The sequence below is a fragment of the Zonotrichia albicollis genome, chromosome 3 (genome assembly GCF_047830755.1).
Source record: "Zonotrichia albicollis isolate bZonAlb1 chromosome 3, bZonAlb1.hap1, whole genome shotgun sequence".
NCBI classification, from domain to species: domain Eukaryota; kingdom Metazoa; phylum Chordata; class Aves; order Passeriformes; family Passerellidae; genus Zonotrichia; species Zonotrichia albicollis.
This window is the reverse complement of record NC_133821.1, coordinates 19856295-19867094: the sequence shown is the minus strand read 5'-3', so window position 1 is coordinate 19867094 and position 10800 is coordinate 19856295. Positions and strand designations below refer to the sequence as shown.

At 37.5% G+C, this 10800-nt stretch overlaps 1 protein-coding gene across 39 annotated transcripts in view; it reads right to left on the bottom strand.

The window, feature by feature from the left end:
* Positions 1 to 4246: 4246 nt before the first annotated feature.
* The window catches only part of NRXN1 (neurexin 1), a 693385-nt gene continuing 686831 nt past the window's right edge, over positions 4247 to 10800 (bottom strand). For all 39 annotated transcript variants that reach the window (XM_074536869.1, XM_074536872.1, XM_074536888.1 and 36 more), the window contains one exon: positions 4247 to 5286. In XM_074536869.1, the coding sequence (XP_074392970.1) occupies positions 4979 to 5286 (308 nt within the window). In that variant the 3' untranslated portion in view covers positions 4247 to 4978. The remainder of the gene's footprint in view (positions 5287 to 10800) is intronic.

The following is a 10800-nucleotide window of genomic DNA, read 5'->3' as shown; positions in this document are numbered from 1 at the left end:
GTCTTTGAAGGTCTTTGGGAAGGAAACTCCAAAGTAAATGGGTAAAGGACTGGTTGAGTTCTGGCCCTGTGTCTGACAAAACTGAGCTCATCTGTATCTTTTCTGGAATTTCTGCTTCAAAGCTCAACCTGTGGGGGATGCTTCTGGTTTCATGAAGAGTAGTGACCAACCAAATCAGCTGCAGTCCATCCAGATGAATCAGAGGCTGGCAGGCAAGCAGTTTTATCATACCCAAGCATTTATCAATTTATAAATTGAATTAAATGCAGTGTGGACTTCTCTTTCTCTCCACTCCCATAAGAGCCAGAAACATTTTAACACTGAAATACTTAGAGACTTTAAAAAAGTGGGGGCTTTAAAATAAACCAAATAGCCTGCATTTCAAATAAAATTATACTGACAATGGTGCCTGACCCAGAAAAATAGTTCTAAGCACCTCCAAGCAGGCCTACATTGAACTTAAAAGCAAATTTCTATAATCAAAATGAAAACCAGATCCAGAACCCCAATTTAAAACTGTTTCATTGAACTATAAAGAAGTCACATAGGAGGAATTAACAAACACAGTTGCCATTTACAGCCTATGTGAGCTTTATTTCCCTTATTCTAAGTCACATTTGGGGGTGTTGTTTAGTTTTTTCTCTTTTTTCATCACCTTGTAAAGGCTTTTTAGCTGCTTGACCACAGTGATAATTGATGATGGAGGCCACCACTTGTAGTGGCCAGATAATGATGAATAATGTAGGTAGTGAGAGGCCATTAGGATTTTGGTAAAAGGGAATAGTATACACAGTATAGATGCTAAAAATAAAAATATTTTAAAAAGCAACAGCTACATTTTAGAATTTAAAATAATTTAAAATGAGTCAGTTTTGGTTTTGATTGGTTATTTTCTTTGTAGTAGTAGTAGAAGAACAAAAATCACCATTGTTATAGCTCCTTCAAATGTGTATAAAGCATTTTCCTAAATGGAATATTCAGTGTTTATTTAAGTACACTCATAAGACCTAATCTCAGTATAAAGCAGTTTAGAACTTTCAAAGTGTTTTATACCAATGGAAGATAGGGACTGTTTTTTTCTCCAGATATTCCTGGACTTGAATTATCTAAAATACTTCAGTCTATACGTAATTAAGCAGATGAATAAATCTCACTGAAGTCTAAAAGCTGCTGATGTGATTTAAGATGATACAAAATTAAATTCTATTTGGAGCTTAGATCCAAAAGCTTAACTCCATCCCCATTCAGCAGTACATTTAGGCAAGTTTAGACACTTGCTTAAATCAATAGGATTAGATGTTTTCTTGAAGTTGCCAATGAATTTAAATGCCATGCTAAGTAGGAAAGCATTTATGTAATGGATTAGCTCCAGTTGAAATTTTATAATTATTATCTAGAAATGTTTTTAAGGACCTCAAATACATTAATTTTCCAATTTATTTTTAAGTCATCTTCTAGACAAGAGAAAATGTTTTCACTTTTAAGAAATGGTTTAACTTTTCATCCCATTACCTTACCCTCCTCCACCTTATTTCCACTACAGAAATCAAAAAGTGGCAAAAAGGAGAGTTCTTTTTTCATAAAGATGGGAAAGAGAACATCAACTTTTAATTTTTTGATTAAAAAAATAGAAAATTTCAAATTAAGCAAGTCTGTGCAAAAACCAATTCATTGATGTTATTAATACTTTTCTAACCGGGCCATTTGAACACAAGACTTGAAGGTTTTCACTGAAATGTATAAAGAGCTCTGAGGTTACTTTTTCCTGACATGAATGTCTGTAACTTGCTACCAATTTACCAATTTTTTCACAGCCTCAGGACGAACAGGTACTCAAAATCTAAGAGCAAGACAAGAAACAAGGCAGCATTTGTATTAAGAAACATTTTTATTAACAAAACAGTAAATTCCACTTGCTTAGCATTTCCAATAATGAATAAATTGGCCTTGCAACAAATAAAAAAATTGTAAATATCTATCACAGAAAGCACTATAAGGTTAGGGGCATTGGGCCTCTCTTTGATGTCTTAGGGTTGAAAGTTTCACACGTTATTTAGTGTTTTGTTAAAAAAGGCAACACAATACAGTCATAGAAATGAAGCCATCTCAGTCAAACAAATTAGGTTATTATAGAGAAAGGATCCAATTTTGTGTTAGGTAGTTGGTTTATGTCTGTTTGTTGTTGCTGCTGCTTTTAAACAAAAAAGAATTTTAAATCCACTTGCTGGCATTTCTGATACGTCCATAAATTTTATTTTTTTTGTTAAATTATGAAATTAAAGAGGAAAAAGGAGAACCTTCAGAAACAGTGTTAAAATTGTGTTTTCTTATCTTATTTTAATAGTAGGAGATTTTTTTTTTTTGTCCTTGATGTATGGATTTAGTTAAAGATTGATCTACCAAACTGCCTGGAAATTGGCCTGACAATGCTATTTCATTAATGCAATCAATACCAAGCAGAAAAGACCATTTCATCTCACCCAAATCACATTCTGCCATCCCCAGTCTCCTGCCAACAGATTATTCTTGTTCTTCCAGGTACCTTCAAGCACTGAAATCTGAACCCCACCTGGCTTTCCACTTCTTTCCCCCCTCCAGCTGAAGCCTCTTGCTTCCAGCAATGACCTCCAGCCACCCTTGCCCCTGCCATTCCCTGAGTACAGCTGTCCTGTAAAGGTGGGAGAAATTATGAGTGCCACAGGTGAACAACAATCTAAGAGATGAACATCAGATGGATTTCGTGGTTTTCGCGAGTGGGTTTTTTTTGACCTTCATTTTTTGCGTAAATGCTAATGAAAATAAAAAGTCGTTTCACAAATGCAACATGTCACACCTTGATGTGATTGGCAAGCTTCAAGAGAGGTGTTTCCATGTCAGCTACATGTATTTTTAAAGTGCTCTGACTCCCAGATAGATAGCTGTACCAGTTCCCAACTTTGTTTCATCAGCTACAGTGAGTAATACACAACAAAATGTTTTGTGTCTGCTGTTTAAAGCTAATTTTAAATTTCTCCTTCCTGTCTGTAAAGTGTGAATATCTATACCCCTCCCAGGAGGCCTTCTGATGATTTGGTTGATTTCTATTGAACTACCCTCTTTCTGTCTAATGCATTCCCTTTGAACTTCTGTGTAAATAAAATGTTATGCTATGATTTATTGCTGTGAAACTAATGAAATATTACAGGAAAAAAATTCCAAACTTAACGTGTAAATAACAGCATTACATTTCATGTGTTTAACTAAAATGCATTAATGTTTTATATATGCAAGATAAGCTGTGTCACTTTAAAACATAATGAACTTATATCTGTCTGGTTATGATGTCTTGCAATACTACACAATCAACTTAGCTAAAAATACTTTTTCATATGTCAAAATGCCCACCATTGAAAAATACTATCGTGCACCTCAAGAGTATTTCCTTTTTGGAGAAAGGGATAAATTCTGCAATAGAATCAGCCTGGATAATTACAATGGGTATTTTTAGATCTTTTACCACCCAGTGCTTTAGTAGCTGTTCTTCATACGAATGCCAGATAAACACTATATGATACTTCCTAAGATTCTCAAGAAACTCATCATTCTTGTAATTTCTAAGAACAAGGTTTCTGTAAGGCAAACCATGCTCTCCAATAGTGAAGCTTTGACTGGAAGCCAAAGGCCAGTTTAAGTCACTAAATATTTAGCTAATTAATGAATGTATATTTCTAGGAAAATTGGCCATTCTGATCAACTTCATTGATGCATATCAGGAGCAAGAGATGGGGATAGGAGGGAGAAGACAAATTACAGTAGAGATATATTTTTGCTTTCTAGTCCACTTCTTTCATACAAACTACTGAAACTTAATTGCAACATAATAGAGCTGTACAGGTAAGAAAAAAATTAGCTGACTCTTATATACATTCATACACATCCCCCTTTGTATAACCACTACACTGTAAATTAAAAATCAAAAAAAAAAAAAGGGGAAAAAGTCTGGGACAATTTATAATGGCTGCAAAAGAACTGAAGAATGTCTGTTGCTCCAGATGTCATAAAACTCTCTATACCTAGCAACACTTATAACATTGAGTTTACCAAAAATGGCTGAAGAGCAGATATAGTTTGCATTTTCTATACAACAGGCTATAAAACATCACTTATCACAGTCCAGAAAGCACATATAGATGTGTTTTTATATAAACATATGTAATAACATATTAAGCGTGCATGAAAATTTCCCAATGATTGCATCTATGCCCTCTTGTTTTTCTTTTTTTTTTCTTTTTTTTTTTTTTTAATATTTTTGTGGAAATGTGCCTTATATTCCAGATTTTTTGTTTTTGTTTTTGAAAATAAGGCCTCCATACTATTTTCCTCACAACCAGAAAGGGGCTTTTTGAAAGTATTTCTACATAAGTCTTCAGAAAAGCCAGCACTTTGTTTCAAAATGCAAGTTTCCAATCACTGCTTCACTGCACCAGACGGCAAACTCTTTATGTTTGCTTGTTGAGTCACCATATATAATGACAGTCTTCTCTGACAATAAGACTAACTTACTTCTCAAGAAAGCGCTAGCACTTTGGCTAAATCCAGAATCATAGGTAGCTTCTTTTTTCTTTTTTTTTTCCTGTTTTGTTTTTTTTTAAATTTGATTTTTTTTGTCATATTGTGCCTCGATGTTGTAGTAATACTCCTTGCTTTATGAGTGCGTGGTGTCATCATTGTCTTTCAGAAACGTTCCAGCAACATAAAGACAGGCAGAGTAAATGAAAACACTGTGGATGTTAGGGAATTTATCAGCTCCTGTTTCTGAAAAACAAGAGCATGAAATGCTTGTTTTTAAAAACAGTCTTTCCTTTCTGATTGCATTCCCTGTCTTTTCTGCTTGTTTGTTTTTGAATGTGCTTCATAAAAAGTAAAGTAAATAAGTTTGTATTATGTCTCAGATAAAATGAAGACTATTTCTATACAAGCGTTCTTTTAGATGTTGAGATCAGACATAGTACTCCTTATCCTTATTTTTCTTGTTTTTGTTGGAACTTTTAGCGCTGTTGGGCTGCTTCTCCTTGATCACAGCCCCGTTGGATTGTGCTGAGTTACTGATGTAGTTTCGACTCTCGTCCACGTGGTAGGAGCCCTCGTCTCGATTCCTGTACTTGTACATGGCATACAGGAGGATGAGGATGCACAGCGCCGCCGCCGCCACGATCCCGACCACCATGCCCGTCGTGCTGCTGGATTCGCGGATCACCTCGGACGAGCCGGGGTACTCCCGTCCTCCTCCCGCCCTGGTGGGGTTTGCTGTGGGGAGACAGGGAAAGAAAGGAGAGGTTATCCTTGAGTTTGGGCCTGGAGGAGTCAGTCATGCCTGCTGCTACCGTCACGTGTCCTTCTAGCTGCACCCATGGGCCAGGACGGCCTAGAGATGCACTGACGCCTCAGGTTTTGGCTTTTATATTTTTCAGATTCTGTTCTGCTTTATTCCTGCTATTCTGTAAGTCTAGGGTCCATATTAGGATGTGGTTCATATTAGCTCTCTTCACAGAGCAGGGAGAAAAAACCATTCCTTCTCTAGCTGGGGACCCAAGGATAACAGATCCAGATCTCAGGCCCAAGAGCATAAAAAATGGTGGAATGAAGAGAGAAAAACAAGGATGGGAGTTAATGGGCTAAAGCTACAATTGGACAATTAACTCCAATGTGCTAATGAACCAAAACTCATAAAAGTGTGAGACCCTGTAACTGGTGGTCCATATTTTTGTTTTTTTGGCCATTTTGGGTTGTGCTGCCCAAGGTGGATCTACTGAGGCCTCCTAATAAATCCCTACTCTATTCTTTAGCTCCTTCTAGTCTGTGTTCTAGGTCAGCCTTAACAAGGCATCAATACCCCTCTCTACAAGTCCAAAACCAGTTAGGGTTGCAGCCATCCCTTTTTCAGGCTTTTAAACAAGGAAAAGGACAGCAAAGAACAACTCTTTCTAGCCTTCAAAGGTATAATTTGTCCTAGTGTGTTGTTAAGCAAATAATGCCTAAATAATCTGAAATAACAGACGTGCCACAATTTAAATGCAGGAGCATGAAGACAGAGAGGAAAGGATTTCCCTCTCCCTTTCTCTCTCCCTCTCTTTCTGTAAGGAACAAAAAGTGATACCATGCTATTTATTGAGAAGGCAGTGATGATAAAACAGAATGGAGGGTAAAAAAAAAAAGAAAATGTCTGATAGCAGCCAATAAATTCACTACAAAGAAGGTATCCTCAGCTCTCCTGTACACTTCCCTCACCAAGCTTCTCAGTTTCTCCTTTCCTTCTAATATTTTCTTTTTTTTAAATTAATTATATTTATTCTTACTGCTTTTAGAGAGCTATCCAGCCCTATCTGCTATTTTCTACTTCAGAGTCCTCCTTGGATATGGCCACACTTCAGAGCACTTTTTCACTCACTTCTCCCATCCCCTATTTTCATCATTGATGCCATTGTCAGATGTTCCTTTAAGGATTGCTTTCTGCCCCAAGAAAACCTCCCAAATTGTACAGAGCAAGGACTCAGCCTCCTAAGAACCCACCTCTGAGGTTAGACTCTGGTCTTTTCAGCTGTGATATGAATAGAGCTGACCTATGTCTTCACACTGGAAAATCTTCTTGATAGGAACTATTGTGTAGTCTGGCATATTTTGTCCCCTCGCACAGCCATGAGGAATGAAACCCTAATTCCAGGAGGAATTTTTAGTTTAAATGCTCTCAGCACACACAGTGCTTTTGTGTTTTCCATGATCTCTTTTCTTTGTTGAATTTTGCAGCAGGAGGGTAGGCAGACCTTTGGATAGAATCACTTAAAGTGGTGATAGCTGAGATGGATTCTCTCTAACCTAACAAGTGTCATGGACAGAAATAAAGTTATCTGGGTTTCTGCAGTATTCCTCTGATTATACCAGCATTTTCAAACTTCTGTGAGGCTGTGCATCCTCAGCACTGCCAGCCTTGGCTGAGCCCAGGAGAGCCAGGCTGGCTTGGAGAAATTGCATTTATGCATCATTATGCATGGCTAAAAATTCAATCAGTAAAATGCAGATGCTAACTAAAGTACTAAATGCTAGATTTACAATAGAATCATCATGTTAACTTTATCAGGGTGTGCCTACAGCTAGCATTGTACTGAGGTGTGTTAGAAAAGTGTCTTGCTCAAAGTCCACAAAAGCACATTATGCTCCAGAGTCACTTTTTAAAGCACTGTAAAGGCATAAGTTGAAGATGATGATTTTAAGGATGCTACATTAAAGGTAATGCCAGTCAAAATATCAATACTGGTCAAAAGATTGCAACAAGTTTGGACTAGCAGAATTGAAAGCAGCCACCAGCTGCAGACATCTACAATTGGCCTATGAATAATAAAACATAGCAAAAAAGTTACAATTCCCCAAAAGAATAAGTTCCTTCTCCACTCTGGTATTCCTAATAATTTACTTATTGGTGATCTGTGTTCTTACTGCTGAAACACTTCCTCTGGCAGTTATTTCAAACAGGTTTAAAGAAGCTGACATTTTGTTCAGCTGAAAGAACAGAGACAAAACTGTAAAATTAAAACAAAAACCTATCAAATAGTATTTTCAATTTTTGTATCCTTCTGAATGTTCTTACTTGTTATGAGTTGGTGCAGTTGGTACTTTCTATGGTGACACAAGAGATCTTGAAGGTTTTAAGATGTTTTTGTCATTTCAGGGCAGATGCCACCCTACTAACAAAGGTGCCATGTTCCAAAGTAGTCAGTGACTGGTTTAGATCCTGTTTGTTCATTGTAGCTATTGTAGAAAATGGAAATTCTTTTACACCTAGGGTGTCATTTACTGTTTTACAAGAGACGATGCATTGTGTGCAGAACAAAGACTGAGTATTTCCATAGTGAGTGAAAATGAGACGGAGTCTTATCTTGCTGTATGTGATTTCAGGAAATTAATTTCTGTCTGAGAAATAATAGAAGCCCCTGAATACACTGTCAATACCTGATGGATTAACAGCTGCTCTTTCTCTTTAAGAGACATACATTTGGGCCAAATACTGTCAACTAACTTTACAATTAACGTCTACTAAATGACAGTTAACAGCTTGCTCAGAGGAAAACATTCTAATATTGCAACATAAAAGAAACATCTAAGGTATATTTTTCAATGTTACCTAAATTCCTGCCTCTCACCTGATGGCTTCCATTTATTTTAAGAATGTTTTCACAATTGTCTCATTTAATCCATCTGCCTGAGAAATATTCAACCAACTACACTGATGTTATTTAAAATTATAACATTTCAAAGCATCTGTTGTTGCATTTGTTTGGACTTCTGGAAAAGGAGCAATTCAGCAAGGAAAAGGACTTGCTATTTTTGTTCCATTTATATTAAAACATGCTTTTAACCCAATAGGGCCTCTCCAGACAAATGAAGGAGGAGGAAGTAGAAAAGTTTTACAAAGTACGTACGTTTCTCTGTGAGCACATTAGATAGGAACAGCTAATGGAGTACACACCAAAGCAAGAGTCCTATTCTGAGACAGGGAGGAAAGGGCCACTGGAAAAAAACCAACCTCAATTTCTTCTGAAATCTATTTAAATAAATAATTCCACATCCCTAACACTGCTGAAACAGCTGCCTTCTATTTAAGCAATACCTTTGTTTGACTAAGACTGGACTCAGTTCCAAGGGGAATTTACCTACATTTTCTTCCCCTGCAAGACAGGAACGATTGCAAGGGATGGCAGATGATGTCAGTGGAGAGCAAATGAAGATTATAAATTTACAGAAATTGTGTTCTTTGCTTCCCAGCTCTTTGGGAAGCACTGGATGCAGTTTTCATCCCAGCATCTTGGTAGCTGGACCAGGCAGAGCCATTGGCTCCTGGCACAGCAGCAGGGGTGTTCTGCAGGTAACCTTGTCTGCTGCTCAGCTGCAGTCACTCTTAGTGTCTGCAGCATGAAAAAAGTATTAACTTCATCCTAGACATCTTACTGTAAATGAGAACTGAATACCTTATTGGAGTATGTTAAGATTAAATGACATAAAATATTACTCTGATTTTAAGAGTAAACAGTTGTCTCAAAAATATACCCAAAATCCAAACCCTGAAACTATCTATTTATTACTATTTATTAAAACAATAAATTGAGGTTGGTTTGATTAGGAACAAGACAAAATCATAAAGGCAGTAAATATGCTCAAACCTTGCCATAACAGTGAGAGGAAATGATTGTCTTCTTGTGGTGCAAGGATTCCTTCTTAAAACAACTTCTCTGATGCACATCTCTTCCTCTCAACAGCACACAACCAGTGGTTTTGTACTGCCTCAAAGACCAGCTCAGAAAAAACTGAGTTCTAAAAGCCTCACTTACCACTTATGAAAATCTTTGCATGAAATAATAGCAATTGAGCAGTTTTACATTGTGTAATAATGGATTAGAAAGTTATTATTCTTGACTGTATTTCTAAGTGGTTTAAGATTTAGAGGGAAAGAAATCTAACTATTTTCAGTGCCCAGTTTTCATTAATATTGCGAAAAGAAAATTGGAATTGCATGTTCCCATGGTGTTTGTGAATTGAAATTAACAGATTGAAAAACAAAGCAAAACAAAAAAAGACAAAAGGACGCCAAACCTGTTTTCTTTACATTTATGCCTTCCCACAAACTGTGAATAGGAAATTACTCACAAGACAGAAATGTTTAACTACTGCATTTGCAATGAGGCATGAAGGCAATTATTTACGGGACACATATTAATTTTCACTCTGTGTGCTATCATTGTAAACCTGTTTGTGGTTGATTTTCTGCAGCATTGTTGGATTCTGGTGAGCTGGTTTCTGAGCTTGCTGCAAATTCAGCACCTCTGAAAAACAAACCCCAGCACTTCCCCTGCAGAACTGGGGAAGATGCAGCCCAGCTTCAAGACCAGCATGAAGGTCTGCTGTACCCTTGTGTTTAAAGGAAAATTTTTAAGGTATCAGTTCTACTCTTTGGTGTGCAAACCCAGGATATAACACACTAAGATACCTCTAAAGTGACATAACTAACTTAGCTTGTTATAAAAATAGCCCAGCAGTGGAACAGCATCCAAGCTAAAAAGATTGGTTTGCTAAGGAGCTAAACATTCTCTCTGCACTGAGCAGAGTGCTGATTTCCAAGTGTAATGATTTGTCATATATCGACTTGGAATCATTTACAAATCCTACCAACTCCTTAGCACTGCAGGTTTTGCAAGTAACTTCTTGTCATGGTTTGAGCCTGGCACAGAGCCAGTGCCCCCATGAAAATGCCTCACCCTGGTGTCTGCTGTGAGATGTGACCAGGAATACGCAAAACAGGCTCCAACTTAAACATAAATAACACTTTATTACCTAAAACTACAGGAAAAAAAGAAAATAGGAAAGACTATAAGGAAAAGGAAAAAATTGAAAACCTTACAAAAACCACTTTTCCTCCTCCCCACTCCCTGACTTTCCCAATCCAATACATTCTCTCAAAAATACCAACTGCCCAGCCCGGCACGACACTTTAGTATACTCAAACTGCAGTTCATGAAGAGGAACGGAGTCCTTCTTGTTCCATAGGCTTCTGGAAACACACTGAAATCCCGGATGCTTCCTTGTCACTGCGGCACCGCCCGGAAAAGTCCATTTGCCGCTTGTGACATGTTCCTTCCATGCTCAGTGCTCTCACCACCGAGACATGGCCAGAGCTGCTTTTAGGGTGGTCTTTCAAGGATGCCTTGTCTCACTCCAAAAAGGCACAGTCTCTGCTTTTGGGACAACTGTCCCCCCCATATATTTCCAACCCCC